Source organism: Tenrec ecaudatus, chromosome 4 (genome assembly GCF_050624435.1).
Source record: "Tenrec ecaudatus isolate mTenEca1 chromosome 4, mTenEca1.hap1, whole genome shotgun sequence".
Taxonomy (NCBI): Eukaryota; Metazoa; Chordata; class Mammalia; order Afrosoricida; family Tenrecidae; genus Tenrec; species Tenrec ecaudatus.
The window spans coordinates 13,106,044-13,123,986 of NC_134533.1; the positions used below are offsets into that span (position 1 = coordinate 13,106,044).

General features: G+C 56.4%; 1 protein-coding gene across 1 annotated transcript; it reads left to right on the top strand.

The window, feature by feature from the left end:
* Nucleotides 1–740: 740 nt before the first annotated feature.
* PRPF19 (pre-mRNA processing factor 19) lies at nt 741–10,928 on the top strand. The gene is made up of 16 exons (XM_075545655.1): nt 741–981; nt 5,647–5,796; nt 5,914–5,990; nt 6,730–6,871; nt 6,951–7,024; nt 7,119–7,181; nt 7,855–7,896; nt 7,990–8,064; nt 8,288–8,363; nt 8,472–8,581; nt 9,012–9,167; nt 9,312–9,381; nt 9,513–9,598; nt 9,757–9,927; nt 10,020–10,125; nt 10,452–10,928. Exons 1-16 carry the CDS (start codon nt 963–965, stop codon nt 10,547–10,549), a joined length of 1,515 nt encoding a protein of 504 aa, XP_075401770.1. The 5' UTR covers nt 741–962; the 3' UTR covers nt 10,550–10,928.
* The last annotated feature ends 7,015 nt before the right edge of the window (nt 10,929–17,943 follow it).

The following is a 17,943-nucleotide window of genomic DNA, read 5'->3' on the forward strand; positions in this document are numbered from 1 at the left end:
GCAAGCTGAAATCCTCGACTCCTTCAATGAAACAAACAGCTGACCTGTCCCCCCATGCCCTATGCCTGCGACGGCTGTTCTTCTAGTCTTTTGCTGATGCGGTTTCGCTTCCTAGAATAGTGTCCACCTGTCAGAGCCCAGCCTCATTCAACACTTTGCATGGGAAGACATTTTTGTGAGGAAAATTTTTTTCGAAGGAAAAAATGATACCTAATCGTTGCCCTACTGTCGTCCTTGCCTGGATCCTTTGTAGTCCACACATAAATTGATGCCTGCCCTCTACGAGATTCCTGAGTGTATCTTATTTCACAGAGATCTACTGGAATCTTTATCTGAGCTGGAAGCAACCTCGAAAAATAAGCGACAAACAAACCTATGAAAATCAAGGTCCCAGAGCAAAGTAATAAAGAGAGGCAAGACTAGAATAGTTGCTTTCCGTGGTAGTTTCTCTGCGCATCAGCTCTCAGTCACAAGGGGCCATAACTTACAACGCAGCCTTTCTAAGACCTACCCCAGCCATCTGCATTTTAACAAACTCATTAGGAGATTCTGGCGCACAAGAAAGCTGGGAAACCCGACCCAGCACCAAGTGTCCAGAGCCGAACACGAGGGCTTTAGTAGTCCCGCTGCATCACGGGAAATGTAGTTTTAGGCGGGCTTTTCACCGAGCGCTTTTCGGAAGGAGACGAGTCCCTCCGGAAATAGCCGAGCGCTCCGTGGCGGGCCCTTTCCTGCCCCGTTGCATGCTGGGAGAGAGCCGTTTCCGTTAAGCAGAGGAGGCTGCGGCGCGAGGCCGTCCTCAGCCCCGGTGCGAAACGCTGCGCGGTCATCTCTTCGAGGGGCTGCTCCCCGCTCCCCGCGGGACGACCCGGAAACAGCGAGGAGCCGGAAGTGGCCCGCGGCGGCTGCGAAGCCAGACCCGGAGCCCGGTCTAAGGCGCCTCGGACCGCAGCGACGGCGCCATGTCCCTCATCTGCTCCAGTGAGTGGCGGCTGCGGCCGTTCGCGGCTTGCGGGGGGCCGGGGAGCGGCGCGAGCGCGTGCACGAGCGACTGCGACACCCGCAGGGGGCTGGGGGAGGCGGGAACCGGGCGCCCGGGGCTCGGAGCGGCGGCGGGCCAGCCCGGGGGTCTCCCCCTCTGGGGCGCCGGGTGCCAATGCGCAGCGCTCCGCGGGCATCGCGGCACCCTCCCCCGCCCGCCCCCCAGCGTCATTTACCGAGGCCTGGCCCGCGGGAGCTGGTGCAGGGGAAGCACCTCTGACGTAGGAGTCGGGGGGCCCAAGGCCTCTTTGGAATCCGCCTCTAGTTACCTTTCTGATGGGGTTCTATTTGCCCCCCCCCTCCCCGGGCCTCAGTTTCCCCTTCCTCACCGGGAAGGTGTTACGTTTTGTTTTGTTTTGCGATGGATGCCGTCCGAGCGCGCTCGGGTAGTCGGAGCCTTTGCAGGTTTTGGGAAGGTCACGCGGCTTATTGGAGGCCGAGACAAAAAAAAAAATCGGAAACAGCGCGGGCTTCTAAGGCCCCATGTGGTTTGCAGCAGGGCTCCCAAGCTTACGATCTCATTTTATCCTCTCAAGCCGACCTTAAAACTCTGGTTTTACAGGCCAAAAGGAGGCTGGGGAGAGAATTACCCGAGGTTCCTGGGGGCAGTGTGGGGCCCAGAGTCAGGTTCCCAGCTCCACATCCCTGCTTTTGCCGAGAAGCAGACCGTGTTTGATTCTGTTGTGGGTCGGCCTATGGGTCGGAACCAACTTGATGTGGCTGGGGGCTGGCCTTTTGAGGGTGGTAAGACCGTCTTTCACATCTCATCTTTACGTCTGTTTTCCCATTTGCTTCCTACCCCTTAAGCCATTCCTTTTTTCTCCAACCTCTCTGTTAACCCAAGGAAGGGAAAAGAGCCAAACAAGGGATCCCGGACATGGGAAGAAAAGCCCGTTACACCTGGAAGAAAGTGCACAGAAAGCTCCTTGCTGTCAGACCGGTTCTGTCCTTTCCCTCCTGCCCTCTGCCACCAAGTCACTCATCTGTCAGGTGTTTGCCCGGAGGCTCCTGGGCAGCCCTGATCCCTCCACTCTAGGACACGCAGTCTGGGAAGGGCAGGCACGCAAATGACGCCTCCGGTGCCACTTGTGAGGGCGACTCAACGGAGGCAGAGCCTTTAGCCGAGGCAACGTCACGGATGTGGTAGTTTATTTTTTTATTAGCGCACTTGTCACATTGCTTATCATCTACTGAGGGCCACCGGGATTGGAGTGGCTTGGAATGTCTCTCCAGGAGCCTGGGTGGCACGTTGGCGGTACCGAGGGTCAGTTGGAGGCTGCTGGCCACAAGGTCGAGATTCCCTCCCACCAGCTGAGCCCTCCGGGAGAAGATGAGGCCGGCTGTTCCCATAAAGGAGGACAGTCTATCCCGTTCCTAATAAAGTTGCTTTGAGGGGGACTCACCTTGGCACACCACCAGCACAGGCATTTTTGTTTGACCCCTGAGATATGGGTAGGGGTTACTGACTACTCGCTAGGTGCCTGAAGGGCCCTGGTTCTGCAGTGACTGTTCTGTCTGGCTCTCCACCAAACAAGATGGCCTTCTCCAGGGATTGGTCCCTCCTGATAGCTTGTCCTAAGTGCATGAGACAGTCTCGCCATCATCCTCCCTCTGGGGAGCGTGCCAACTGTCCTTCCAGCACTGACTTGTTCATTCTTCCTGACAGCTTTAATACTCCCTTCTGACACCGTACTTCAGATGCATCTGCTCTTTGGCCTTCCGTGCTCACTGCCCCATTTTGCCTGCGGATGAGGTGATTGAAAAAGACCATGCCTTGGGTCAGGTACACCTCAGTCTTCAAAGTGACAGCTTTACTTTTGAATACTCAAGAAGAGCTTTCTCACCGATTCTCCCAATGCGTTACTCCGTTTGATGGACGCACTGCCGCTTCCACAGGTGTTGATGGTAGATTGTAGATGAAAGTTAAATTGGATCCTTGACAACTGCAATCTCTTCTCCCACTTATCATGATGGCGGCTTTTATTGGTCCAGTGGTGAGAAATTTTACTTTATGTGGAGGTTTAATCCATCCTGAAGGCTGTAGGCTTTGATGGATGCATTAAGTTCAAGTCCCTCAAATCCTCTTCACGTTCAGCAAGTGGACTTGTGTGGGCTGCAGGTCGTGCAGTGGTAAGGAGTCTTCCTCCGATCCTGATGCCACATTCTTCATAGATAACTTGCTCAACATACACACTGAATATGTATGGTGAGAGGCCATCGTTTACCACACAACCTCCAGATCCCAAACCACGCAGTGTCGTCTTGTTCTATTTGAACAACTGCCGCTAGGTCTCTGTGCACAGGTTCTGCTTGAGCACCATGACGTCTCCTGGAGTTTTCCTTCTCAATGTCATCCTTAGTTTGCTGTGGTGCACGCTGCTGAATGCCTTTGTGTAGTCAGTAAAACAAACATCTTTCTGTGATTTGTTAAGCTCCAGCTGACATCCGCAGTGTTATCCCTGGCTCCGTGTCCTTTTCTGAATCGGACTTGAATCTGGCATTATCCTGTTGATGTACTCCTACAACTGCTTTGTGATTAAAATCAGCAGAATTTTACTTGCTGGGAATAGTACTGATGCCAGTTGTGTCAGACAGGGTTCGCTAGAGAGACAAAACCAGATTGCTAATGTATATAAAAAGATAGATAATGCAAGAAATGAACAGTTAAATTATAACTAACTACCTCACCGGTTGATCATTCCCATATCTGTTGGCTCCATCTTCTCTGGAAAGGTGTTGTATGTGGCCCTCTGGCTCCAGTCTCCCTGCGTTCCTAGGTCAGCGCTCTCAGCACTGCCTGCCTCGGCAGGCTTCTCAGTTGTTAGTCCACCGATTCCTGGAGCCCAGCTTTTCCCGAGTGCTTCTGGAGCTGCATCCTTAATTTCCACCAATCCCCTCGAAAGGGCTGAACGTTGCCTTTTGGGGGCTGACTCGTTCTTTTTGGTGTAGTGGCTGTATTCCCACCATTTCATTTTTAAAAATAGTGTAAAACAACCGTATTTTCAGGAATACAGCATGGTTATTTGCTGTGGATATCTGGAGCATGTCTCATTCTCTCGTGGACTGGTGTGTACAAAGCCTTAATGCAGCATAATGAGCTCTGGTCATCATGGCGCCTCCTGGGTATGTGCTGTAACTGCAGTATCCTGCGGTGTCTTTTGGCGGGGAGAGGTTTCTTCCCACCAAGACTAACTACATCCCTCCATTTCCTTTTGAGCCATTCAAGTTTGGGGCCGTATAATCCTTTGTGGGACTGGGAACTGGGAAGAGAGAGTCTGAACAAATGCTCTACGCTCATACTTCAGGAGTCGGAGGCCGAGACTGGTGGAAAGAGGTCTTCATGTTCGTGAGTTGGAGATGAATCCCAGTCACATCTCCTAACTAAAGTTATCCTTCACACTGTCCCCCGAAATAATGCCAATTTTAAGGTGCTGCTTGAAAGCACGGGGTGGCTACTGTAGCCTGAAGGTTAGCCACTTGCAGGCTATCTGCCCTCAGACCGTCAGAGGTAACAGCGCCTACTGTCTGTCTCACCCTAACTTCTGGAGAAGAGCTCAGGGACGGCCAAGGCCAAGCCAGCCCGGTGACGAGCCGCCATCTGAACTGTAGAACCTGCCCGTCTTGCTGTGTATGTGTCTTCCTGCTGTATGTATGTCCCTAGCACGGCCCCTTCCTGTTACCTAAGCGTATGGTATGGCTTGCGTGCATGAGATTATGTAAGCCTGTGAGAGGATACGCTTGCCCTCTCGATCCTGTCATCGGAAAAGGAGAGCCCCCACCCCTGCTTGCATTGCCTATGGCTCTTTAATTTACCCGTTAATTCTACAACTGGACCTTAGAATCCATTCGGTTGTGGAGTCTGGCCCCCCCAAATCCTTCAGGATTGCAATTCTAGACTTGAGTGTTTTCTTCAGTTCTTTCAGCTTGAAAAATGCCCTGTTCTTCCATTTTGGTTTTTTAACTCCGAGTCTTAGCACATCTAACTCTAATGCTTTACTTTGACTTCTTAAACTGCCCTTTGACACCTGCTCAGCGTTTCCACGTCCTCCTTCCTTCATTTCTTTCCTTCCTCTGGGGAAGAGCGAGCTCCAGCATCTGCAACAGCCCTGTGGTCTCCTTTCTGCCCTGCCCCTCAGTGGCCCGCTGCTCTCCCCGGTGTCGCCCCGTGACTCTTGCGCACTAACTCGTGCTCCTCCTGTTCAGTCTGCTCTTGAGGTGGTGTCCCAGTTCAGGTGGGACATTCTCAAGGCTGTCTCTTGACCCTCGTGGACCTGTTGGCGTGTCCGTGCCCTCCGGCGTGCCTATGAGCAGTTGATGGTCCGTTCTGCAAGTCGGCCCTGGCCTGTCCCGAAGGATCATGCAGACCACCTTTGTTCTGCTGTACCCGAGGCCGCTGAGAGTCAGGACTGACTTGATGGCTCCTAACATCTGCCTGTTGGGCCACAGTGATGGAGAAGCCATTTATGTTGGCTGGAAAGCATTTTGGGGAGAGAAGAAAGCTGGCGTGGAGGGTCACAGGCCTTGTTTTCTGCTTGTTGACGGTGGGGCCATGGGTCTCCTTGGGCTTTTCTTGGGCCCCGTGCTCACCTGACTCCCTCCCCACAGTCTCCAATGAAGTGCCAGAGCACCCGTGTGTGTCCCCCGTCTCTAACCACGTGTACGAGCGGCGGCTCATTGAGAAGTACATCGCCGAGAATGGCACCGACCCCATCAACAACCAGCCTCTGTCCGAGGAGCAGCTGATTGACATCAAAGGTGCCCACTGGCCCGAGACGGGGACCTGGGAGGAGTGCTGAGGGGGGAGGGCAGGGACAGGACAAGGCCACTGGTCACATGATGGTTCTTCATCTCCCTTTTCCTCTTGGCCGCCAGTTGCTCACCCGATCCGGCCCAAGCCGCCCTCGGCTACCAGCATCCCGGCCATTCTGAAGGCCCTGCAGGATGAATGGGTAAGTTGTCCCAGGGTGCTGGCACCTTACCTGTGTGAAGAGGGGTCCCAGGACCAGGAGGGCGTGGTGGGGTTGGGGGCTGGAGAGTCAGCGTTTTTCTGAGGGCAGAGCAACGGGGAGGAAGAGGCTGGAAGTTGAATTACTCAGACCTGGGCTTCAGACTTGAGTCTTGGCTTACAAGTCATGTGACCTCGGGCCAGCCGCTCGGCCTCCAAGTCCTGGGTTCCTGACCAGTGGGGATTTTCATTTGTTTTCGGGCTTTGTGAGGGCTGGAGGTCAGTTATCAGGAGCCCCAGGGCTAGGCACAGGGCTGCTCACCAGAAGGCTGGCAGTTCAAACCCACCAGCTGCTGGCGGTTCTGCGTCCTGGAAGCCCTTGTGTGGGGCTGCTGTGAGTTAGAACTGGTAACAATGGGGTTGGGTTTTCTCGTCTGGGTCCAAGTGTAGAGTAGCCTTTGTAACTTCAGGTTTGACTCGTCAGTGGGTCCCCGGCCACAGGGGGCCTGTTGGGCATAGTGCTTGGCACAGTGAGGGCAACAAATGGTAGGTGAGGTGGCAATGTGACAGGCGATGGGGTGGGTGCACACTGGCTCCCGCTGCCTCCGTGCCCTGAGTTTGTCCGGGGTGGGGTGCCTGGCAGGATCTGCAGGCTCTGACACAGTGTGGTCAGTGGTGCCAGTCTTAACTTCAGTGGGAGGCAGTGCCCAGGTCCCCACCCTCATGGGTGTCTCCTTCCCCAGGACGCTGTCATGCTGCATAGCTTCACACTGCGCCAGCAACTGCAGACCACGCGCCAGGAGCTGTCCCACGCGCTGTACCAACATGACGCTGCCTGCCGTGTCATCGCTCGGCTTACCAAGGAGGTCACTGCCGCCCGAGAAGGTACCTCACCCCTTTGTGCCCACCCCCATGCTGGGCCTACCTGGGCTTGCCACGGGGCTGACTCTGCTTGCTCCCGCAGCGCTGGCCACCCTGAAGCCACAGGCTGGACTCATCGTGCCCCAGGCTGTGCCCAGCTCGCAGCCCAGCGTCGTGGTGAGTAACCCGGCACCCCTTCCCCAGCCCTTGGGCGCCTTGACAAGTGGCTCTGGCTGCCTTGGCCTCTCACCTACCCCCGTCCTCTCCCCAGGGTGCAGGCGAGCTGATGGACCTAGGTGAGCTGGTGGGCATGACCCCCGAGATTATCCAGAAGGTGAGTGTGGGTGGGGCCTGCCCAGCCTGGCTTCCGAGACCAGGCCTGCGGTTTAGATGGCACAGCCCCTTAAGACGGGCTCTCTGGCTCCTTGTGGGACTGTCCACTGGGGCCGCGCTGAGCTCTCGCTGCCACTGCCCTTCCTGAGTGCAGTCAGCGAAGCCGTCCATCAGACGGCAAGGAGCCTGCTGGCACAGTGGCAAGTGTGCTCAGCTGTCAACTAGAAGGTGGGTGGTTTGAGCCCACCCACAGCTTTGTAGTCTTCCTACTTCCGTCAGATGGGTCCTTTGGCGTCGCTCAGGGCCAGGGGCTTGGATCGGTTTTCTGGGTTCATGTTTTCCTGCGAGGGAGACAGACCGAGGTGGCCGCCTCTTGCTTACTGATGACCAAACTGACACTCAGCAGAGTTTGGACTGGACTCCATGGCTCCCCGACCCCACGCCCCATCTGAGGGCCAGCTGGCCTTTTCCAGGGGCTGACCTTGTACACTGTGGTGCTTGCCTCTGGGGCTGGGCAGAGGCCTGGCCACCGTGCTGGCTCACATCCCCCGCAGCTGGCTGGGTGCCCACCCTGTGGGGTTGGGTGGAGTGAAGGGGGTGGTGTGTCAGCCAGCCCTCAGCTGGGCCTGGCCAAGCCCTGCTCTCACATGGCCTGTGCCCTCTCCCTCCCCCAGCTTCAAGACAAGGCCACTGTGCTCACCACGGAGCGTAAGAAGGTGAGACCTGGCACCAGAGGGAGGGCTTGGGGGGGAGGTTGGCCTCGTTGGAGGGGTTGGGGGCGTGGCTGACTGCTGTGCTCATGCTCTCAGAGAGGAAAGACTGTACCTGAGGAGCTGGTGAAGCCGGAAGAACTCAGCAAATACCGGCAGGTGGCGTCTCACGTGGTGAGTGGCCACCCCGTGGTCCCCTGCTGTCTGGGGCAGGCAGGCCAGCATGGAGAAGCCCATCGTCAGGGCCACCCTTCTTGCTGGCTCTGGGCTCCCGGAGGGCCAGTGAGGCGGTGGGCATCCAGGCAGAGTGCTGAAATCCCTCGTTCCTGGACGGGGGGCGAGTGGGGTGGAGGAAAGGCTCTGGCCGTGACCGGCTGGCTCGGCACTCTCTCTGAAGGGCTTGCACAGTGCCAGCATTCCAGGGATCCTGGCCCTGGACCTCTGCCCCTCGGACACCAACAAGATCCTCACTGGTAAGAGCTGGGGCCTGACCCTGTGGACCGGGGTGAGGGTGGGAGGCGCACAGCAGCTCTGACATCGCGGGGCTGCCCAGCTGGAGTCTCACTGGGGTCCTTCTCCAGGTGGGGCAGACAAAAACGTTGTCGTCTTCGACAAGAGTTCCGAGCAGATCCTGGCCACCCTCAAAGGCCATACGAAGAAAGTCACCAGCGTGGTGTTTCACCCTTCCCAGGTAACTCCCCGCGGGCCCCTCGATGGCTCAGGGAGGCCTGGAGGCTATTGCTCTTCTGTAGGCCTACCAAGCAGTGGTCTTCTAACGGGTGGGGTGGAGGAGTGACAAACCTGTGCAGTGAGATCCATCATACCAGCTGCAGAGGACACCTGCCTGGCAGATAGTTACAGACCCGGGATAAGCCTGATGACTGGGTGGGTCCTCCATGCTGGGGCGGGAGCTGGGGCAGGCTGAGAACAGATGAGTTGAAGGGAGATTGGAACCACCGGCTCCAGCCACAGACCCTCCATGGCTCTTGGAAACCGCTGCGGCTGTCTTTTGTCACTAGGGGGCGTGGGTCTCAACTGCTTGGCATTTGCCTTTGCCCGCTTGCTGGCAGTGGATGGAACTTTCTAAGCCCTAATCTGCTTCTACGCTCCCTCCCTTCCAGGAGCTGGTGTTCTCTGCCTCCCCGGATGCCACTATCAGGATTTGGTCCGTCCCCAACGCCTCTTGTGTCCAGGTGGTTCGGGCCCATGAGAGCGCGGTGACTGGCCTCAGCCTCCATGCCACTGGCGACTATCTCCTGAGCTCCTCTGATGACCAGGTGTGGGCCAGTAGGGTTGTTTCCAGGGGACCTGTTGTCCCAGAGCATGACCTGGGGGAGGCTGGGGAGGGGGCGAGGAGCCAATTTGGCTTGTGCCCCCCCCCCCCCCCCTTCTCATTGGTGTCATTATCCCTGCTCTTCCAGTATTGGGCCTTCTCGGACATCCAGACTGGCCGTGTGCTCACCAAGGTGACAGATGAGACCTCTGGCTGCTGTAAGTGCCCGCCAGCTCCTGGCGCTTCCTGGTCCTCGCTAGCCGGCCCATTCTTGCACCCTGGCTCATCCATGGCCCATGAGGAGCAGGCACGTCCAGGGCCCTGACCACCTGCCCATGCCCCTTCACAGCTCTCACCTGTGCGCAGTTCCACCCGGACGGACTCATTTTTGGAACAGGAACTATGGATTCTCAGATCAAGATCTGGGACTTGAAGGTAGGTCACAGCTGAGCTCCCCAGGAAAAGGAGTGCTGACTGGGTGGGGCTGGGCTCTCAGGGTAAGGTGGGCTGGGCCGTCTTGGAGGTCCAGTGTGCCAAGCCCGCTCCTCTCCTGCTGGTGTTGTCTTTCTGGACCTCCTCTCCCTGGCCTGCAGGAGCGCACCAACGTGGCCAACTTCCCAGGCCACTCAGGCCCCATCACCAGCATTGCCTTCTCGGAGAACGGCTACTACCTGGCCACGGCAGCTGATGATTCATCCGTCAAGCTCTGGGATCTGCGCAAGCTGAAGAACTTCAAGACGCTGCAACTGGACAACAACTTTGAGGTCTGGCCACACCGCCCTCCCGGTCACTGGGTCACCCCTGGTCGCCCCTGAGTGCTGGTTCCCAGGTGTGAGCTCTTTCTCCCTTCCGGCAGGTGAAGTCACTGATCTTTGACCAGAGCGGCACCTACCTGGCCCTGGGGGGCACAGATGTCCAGATATACATCTGCAAACAGTGGACTGAGCTCCTCCACTTCACAGGTGGGACTGCCCGCAGGGCCAGGGCCCAGGGAAGGGGAGTGTGGGTGGGCTGGGCCGGAGTGGTTTCTTTGAACGGGAACCTAATTTGCTATGTGAACTGCCATCTTAAACCCAAAACGTTCGGAGGCAAAGAAGGGCAATGAACCTTTTGTGGTGGGCTACTATGGCCGCACTGGGGGGGGCGGGGTGAGAGGGGGGGCCTCCACCAGAGACCCTGCCTGCTCACGCTGAGCCAGTCGCTGGCATGGGCACACTCCGGGGTCCAGGAGCTGAGGACTCAACCGGGAGGCAGAGAAGTCCCATTGTTGCCTCTTGTCTCCTTGCAGAGCATAGCGGCCTGACCACAGGGGTGGCCTTTGGCCACCACGCCAAGTTCATCGCGTCAACAGGCATGGACAGGAGCCTCAAGTTCTACAGCCTGTAGGCTGTCACCACCGTTGTCACCACCCCTCCCCCCACCCGACAGTGGGGCCACATCACAGTAGTGGGGTAGTTAGGGCTGGGGGTGGGTGGAAGGGAGCGGATGGGGTGTTCACATCATTTCACTCAGCTTTGAGGGGCAGCCTCTCGCAACAGACCACCCTACTCCGCACTGCCTCCTGCCCTTTGTGGGCTCGGGGTTCGGCCCAGGACCCCACCCCAGCAGCATTCCTTTGAGTTGTCCAGGCTGCCTGCCCACCCCCGAGTGTCCAATCCCCTGGGCCGGGACAGGGGAGGGGTAAGGGACTGAAGGGGGCACCCACGTGCCTGCAGGGTTTTGTCAGCAGCGATCTAGTTTCATAAAAAAAGCGACACAATAAACCTAGTACCTCTGTGTGTGTGCCTCAGGGGCCGGGCAGGGAGACCAGAGGCTGGCGCTCAGCAGAAGTGAAGCCAACCCCCGAGGGCTCTCAAGGCCTGCAGGCCTGTGCTTGGGCTGCGGAGGCCCATGGGTGGGGGTGGGGGACCTCAACCCAAACTTCTCAAGCAGGTTCTTTCTCCCTGCTCTGGGGAGGAGACCCCTAACTGAGCTTGCCTGTGCGCGTTCATGGAGACCTTTGACTGAAGGAGGCCACCAAGGAAGAGCAGAGGGACCGGCACTGGGCAAAGGGGGTGGGGGTGTTGCTCCCAGGATGCTGGTGACGCTGCCACCTGGGAAGGGCTGAGGCTGGGTGGAGGTGGAGGTGGCCTGGGAAGGTCTTGCTGTCCTGGGGAGGGTTGGGGCTGGCCATCTGAATGGACAGGGACCGCGGGGTGAGTGGCTAGAGATGGTGCTAGAGAGGGGTGTGGGCAGGCCACCTGCAAGGTGGTGGGGTGGAGCGCAGAGGAGCAAGTCCTCGGGATGGTGATGCCACCTTGAGTCCTGCAGGAGACAAACTGCTGAGCTGCCAGGCCCGTTTCCCCAGAGCTATGTGCTGGGTGCCTGGAAGGCATTGAAAAACCAAGGAATTCGCTGCCTCTTGGGACCCGGCGCAGTGCCTTGTGGGCATGACCTCCCAGGTGTAGGCCTGGGCAGCCCACTCCCACCACAACCATGGGTGGATGGCTGTGTGGTGGTTGGGCTGGTCCCAAAGACCCCTTTGGGCATCAGAAGTGTGTGCAGTCGCCTTGTAAGAGAAACCCCAGTGCGAGCTGCTGAGAAAGCTGCCAAAGGGGCCGATACAGCTCTGGATTCGGGCTGGGCTGAGTGGCTTCTGCAGCCTTGGAAAACCCTTGGGTGACAGCATTGGTCGAGTGGGCTGCTGGGTCAGCTTCCTGCAGCGGCCTTTATTCCCAGGGTCTGTGGGAGGCGCTGTTGGTCCCCGAGACTGGGAGGAACCTGTGTGTGGTGTCTGTACATTTTCTAGAATGAACTTGGTCTGTTCTGATCTCTGGACTGGAAGGTAGCTGCCTGTTCCACCCAGCAGGTGGGACCCTGCCCACCAGCGGCTCCTCATTGACCCCTAACTGCCCATGTGCCCTCGGGGATCTCCTGGGTGAGGGCGGAAGTCGTCTGGGCTCTGGCGCAGCTACTTCTGTGCACTGTGTCCCTATCCACACCGCACAGTGAGGTCCTGTGCTACTAGGGAGGTTGTGAGGATCCCCACACCCCACGCATGGCCGTACCTGAAGCATTCACTGCTTGTGCATTAAAGCTTACACCTCTGCTGCTGTGTTCTCCCCCAGCGTCTTCTCCCCACGTAAGATGGAAACTGCCTGCTTCCTGCAGGTCTTCCCCTGTTGTCCCCTGCTCCCATCCCCCCGGGCCCTACCAGGTGACCCCACTCTGAGCCCCCGGACCCAGCCATCAGAAGTGTTGGTGCGTTTTTTGGGTGTTTCTTCTCAGCCCGGTTTTCATCTCTTCAAGGGCAGGGACCCTGTCTTCATCGCGCACACCACATGGCAGGTTCAGGGACTCACCCCAGAGCCCTGCCCCGAGTCTGGCTTCTCTGTCTCCTGGGACATAAAAGCTTCTGTCCAACTGGACTGCAGAGCTGTCACCATGCCACACTTGCCAGCTAGCAGCAGCTCGACTGCCTGCCAGGACTTAGTGGATTCTAAAGGGCTCGCCTCTCGGGCCCCAGCTGGTCGGGCTGACCCATGTCATACGTCAGGCCTGGGAGCAGTCTGTCCTCGGTATCCAGAAAGGACTGGCAGCCCACATTCAAGACATCCTTCATGAACTCATTCCCTCTGAGGGACCTGCCTCCGCCCCTGCTTGGTCTTTGTGCACAGCCTCTTGTGCAACACCTGGTGGCATAGTGGTTACGCCTTGAGCTGCCCACCACCAGCTGGTAGTTCAAATCTACCAACCACCTTGAGGGAGAGACGCTTCAGAAACCCACAGGGGCAGTTCTACCTTGTCCTACAGGGCGAGTTGTTTTGGGCGTTACTGTTAGAACACTGATCCAAAGAGACCACTTGGGGGCGGTGTTGTTAAGCCAATCTCCCCAAATCTTTCATTCCTGAGCCCAGGGGCATCCCCAGGCTACCCAGTAAGTGACAGCACCCTAGCTGATGACGCCATCCCCACTAAGACCAGAGGGGTCACCTGCTGACAGCCCACTGCTGCCAGGAGGGACAGAGTGGTGACTGAGTGCTGCCTGGGGTGGCTCTCTTGGTCCCAGTTCTTTGGGGAGTGACTTGGACTCTTCCTGCCTCGGAAGAGACGTGATGGCAGCACCTGGAACGCCCTGCTCAGCGCTGGCTTCCCTGGCTGCCTCTTTCTGCTGCCCTGGAGTCAGGGGGACACTGCTGGGGCTTGTGGCACCAGGGGGTCCAGCACTCACTTATGACATGTGGTCTGCTTCGGCCTTCTCCAGCCACACCGTGACAGCAGGGAGGACCCACCCAACATGGTCCAGGCAGGGAGGCAAACACAGGACAGAAGCTGGGTCATGCGGTGGTGGGTGGCTCTGAGAAGCTCTGGGCAGCATTCCGAAGCAGAAGCAGGTCACCGCTGGACACCGGCCCAGGAGCAGCCCAGGGCAGACGCACACCGGGCGGGCGGGGACGCTGTGCAAGGGAGGCAGTAGGACAAATACCCAGCCGGCCTCCTTGGGTGGGGACAGTGAAAGTCAGGTGGTCATCAGCAGACCGCCTAAGGGCACATGACCTCAGGAGCAGACCTGTACCTGTCGCTCACTCGCAGGGTCGAGTTTGTGCTTTGATTTTTCCTGGTGAACCATTGTCCGCGCGCATTGAAAACAGCCCAACAGCTCACCTCACAGGCTCCCACATGGACTTGCCCTCCCGCCCCTTAGTAGAAAAAAATTACTTAGGGCCACCACCACCCCACCCCGCACCCTTAAAAACGTGAGTGACCTCCCAGAATCTCTGCGGATGCAGCTGCCCCCTCCTCCCCCCACCATGGGGCCCCCAGGGAGCGATGCAGCTGCCCACCCCCTGCAACAGACAGACACACACACACACACACCATGGGGCCCCCAGGGAGCGATATGACCCCACAGTTAACAAACGTCCTTGCAGGGGTACAGCTGAAGCCATGGGACAGAAACCTATCTGACGCATCACATGGAAAACGCACTCGTTTTGTACCCTATCACCCAAACCACGAGGTAAAGAAGAAGGCGCCAAAATACCAAATAGACATCGCAGGGAGCCACCAGACTCTCAGGGAGAGACTGCAGGCAGGGCAGAGTCTAACGGGCGCAGTCACTTCCCCCACCATGGGAGCTTGTCTCCTACTGCCTTAGCAGGACTCGCACATCCTAGGACCCAGGAACCTGACAGTGCACACCCCCCTCCAAGCACACAGTCTGACTCTCAGTTAATAGGCTGCAGCACCAGCCGCCTGCCCCCAAACTCAGCTTGATTTGCTCTGGGGGCTGGGAAGTCCACCCCCCACCCCCCTGCCTCCTGGTTCTGCTGCTGCTGCTGACGTCAGAGCTGTCTTCTGGATCCAGGAGGGCTCTCGGATCCAGACGATGTGCCCCACTCCTGGCTCTTGCTGGCCGTGGGATCCCCTCCTCCGGCAGTATGGCAATCACCATGTCGCCTGCTAGCAATTGCTCGCAGATGAATCGGACCAGTGACCTACCTAGCCACCTTCTTATTAAGTCAATCCAGGTGAGCAGAGGTCGTTTGGTGGGGGTTATGGAGGCTTGGGCTAGGAGAGTCACATGAAATAATTCACTCTCCCTGCAGACCCCCGCCCCCTCTGCAACCTGGGACAGAACCCAAACTTGGACCAACTGTCAGTCTTACCACCAGCCCCCAAAGTGGTCAGTAGCCCCTGTGAGAAAGGCACTTAGTCATCGACCAGCAGGAGCCCCAGAGAGCAAACTTGGACCAACTGTCAGTCTTACCACCAGCCCCCAAAGTGGTCAATAGTCCCTGTGAGAAAGGCACTTAGTCATCGACCAGCAGGAGCCCCAGAGAGCAGCGCTTGCCCAGAAGCAAAGCTCAGAATTTGGGGAGTGGGGGTGGAGGCAGGGGGAGTAGCCTGGAAAGCCAGGGGAGCAGAAATGCTACCCTCAGGGGGTGCCCACCTCCAGCAAGAAACCAAATGTGAAGACCCTCTGGACTGGAAAACAGGAGTTTACTCTGTAGACTACAGAAACCAACAACAACAGCAACCATGAGCCGCTTGGGAGACAAGAAATCACCAAAGACATTCTCTGCTTCCACAGAGTTTCTCATCTAAGGGGAGCTCAGACATGAGCCAAACAGTTAAAACAACAGATACAGACAGGAAGTGGAGTAACTAGCAGGGAAGTATCTTTTTGACTTTTTTTTTTCAAGACAAAATACCACAGAATTGATCTGATCGCCATGCATCTTGTAAGCCTGAGAGCGAGGTACATGGGGAGGGGGGTTGCTTCCCCTTGAGGCTTACATCCCCCTGCCCTAGAGTCACTTGCAGCCAAAGGACAGGAAGAGAAACCACCTGGCCTAGCACTGAGATCCTGAGCACTTGGCTTTCTGCCATCGTGGTCAGTTATCATCGCCATCGGCTCCCATGAAGGTCCCCTCAGGCCTCAGGTACCTGCTCACACCAAGACGTGTTATCAGGGGAGGGGAGGGGGATAAAGATGTTTTTAGATTGGGTGAAATGAAGGCTAGATTGTATTAACACTGTTTCCGCCCAGAGCACACAGACCTGGTACCGCAAGTAGCCTCGCTGTTCTTATCAGTTTTACCTTTGTCACTGCAAACAGCATCGAGGCAGAAGAGCCCACAAAGCCGAGGTGCAATTCCAGTATCAATCTGAAGATGCTAACTAGCCAAAGTCACGTACCTGTCTACCCTCCACACTAGCCCTGCCACTCAGGGTTCTCATGGGAAAGTAAATGGATACATCAACCAGCCTTCGGGAAGATGGTGCTGGACGGGCCGGTGCTGCCCCCTCTGAGTAGACTGGAAGGCACCCAGGATGGCAAGGTTCTCCAGTTGAAGATAAAAATGCGAGAGACGCTCGCTGTTACCTGATTCCCTCAAACAGCAGGATGGCAGAACACCCCCAAAGAACCAAGGACCAAGTCACAAGGACCTCTGGGCGGGTGCTAGATCCCTGCTCTGCACAGACAAGACCCAGATGAAGACAGGAAGAGGCTATGTGATAAGAGCTAAGTAGCCCAAAGGAGCTTGGGCCGCTCCTCAGAGGCCCGGTCTTCAAAGAGCAATACATCCCCCCCCCAATAATCATGATCCCAATTGTACCTTGTGGACCTGGTTAGACCAGAGGATGCACAGCGGTGCAGTAGGGATCTGGAAACACAGGGAATCTAGGACGGATGAACCCCTCAGGATCAGCGGTGACAGTCGCGACACCGGTAGGGAAGGGTGTGTAGAAAGGGAGAACCGATCTTGGGGATCTATGTGTAACCTCCTCTCTGGGAGATGGGCAAGGGGAAGGTGGGTGAGGGGAGACGCCGGGCAGTGTAAGATAAAACAAAATTATTATTTATAAACTATTAAGGTTTCAGGGGAGGGGGGAATGGGGAGAGCGGGAGGGAGGGGGCGGGATAAAAAGGAAAATGAGCTGATTCCAGGAACCCAAGTGGAAGGAGAATTCTGAGAATGACGAGGGCAACGAATGTATAAGGGTGCTTTACTCAATTGATATATGTATGGATTGTGATAAGAGTTGTATGAGCCACAATAAAAAGATTAAATTTTTAAAAAGAGCAATATGATTGGTCCTGTGATGCTCAGACAGGCAAACATTTAGGACACCAGTCTGCTACGGCCAGGCTGTGGGACACAAACTCTCAGGGCCTGGTTCTTTGACCTGGAAGTTCTACAGGAGGCCTTTCTCTGTAAACAGCCTCCGGAAAATTACGTGACTGTAGCCATGTGTGTTGTCCTTGGCAGTAGACGGCATCAAAAGCACCCCCTTGTTGACAATACATAGCTTAAGGCATCTGTCAGGGATGGCTGGGAGGGGAGAGACGTCCACCTTTGTGTCACAGACGTCGAGAACAATTGGTTAGGTGAGTTGTTGCTTAGGGGGCTGTTAGGCAGGGGTCTCTAAAGAAACAAGACCAGGACACTTATGATTTTATGTATATGGATAGGTTTATACAGCGAGGAGGAGTATAAAAACAGCTAATTAGGTCACACAGCAGTACAGAGGGCTCAGTTCCACTCACTTCCGTGGAACAGTTAATCTACTGGAAGTCCTTTGACTCACGTGGGCTGCTGGGTCCAAGGTCAAGGAAGCAGACAGCAGAGAATCCCCTTGAAGACAGCGTGCAGCCGGGTGGGTCAGCCAGGGTCAATAGCTCAGGAGCTTAGCAAAAGGCAGGCCAGATGGGATATCGAATTCAAGCAATGCAAGGTGACGGAATCCACCGGCATCGCGCTCAAGCAATGTATGCACCAGCAGTGTGGCCAAGCAGGTCTCGAAGGAGCCTCAAGCCCTCGGGACCCGATCCATGATCCACGGGTTGACTTGGCCCACAGGTGGGGTAGCTCAGAGGTGGAGGTAGAGAACTAGCTAAAGCAGCAGCCATGCTGTTCCAATCACCAGTGAGCAGATGGGGGCGGGCCTTGAAGAACCACTTCCCTTTATGGCCTCCAATCAAACTGCAACCTGATTAATCCCACATGTTTCTATTGGCCAGGTTGACGCAATAAACCTACCTATCACAGGGGCACTGAGTTTATGTTCCTGGTGCTGGAATGATTTGGAAAAGGATATCAGTAATGGTTGTACACACGAAGAGTATAATCCATGGCAATGGATTGTACGTGTAGAAATTGAGGATCTGGAGAGTGTTTTGCTGTGAATTATTTTAGCCATAATTAGGAAAAAACAAGTCATTGCACGGATGACAAGGAGTGCGAGGAAGAAGAAAATGTTCTAGAATTGAATGTGGTCATCACTGCACAACG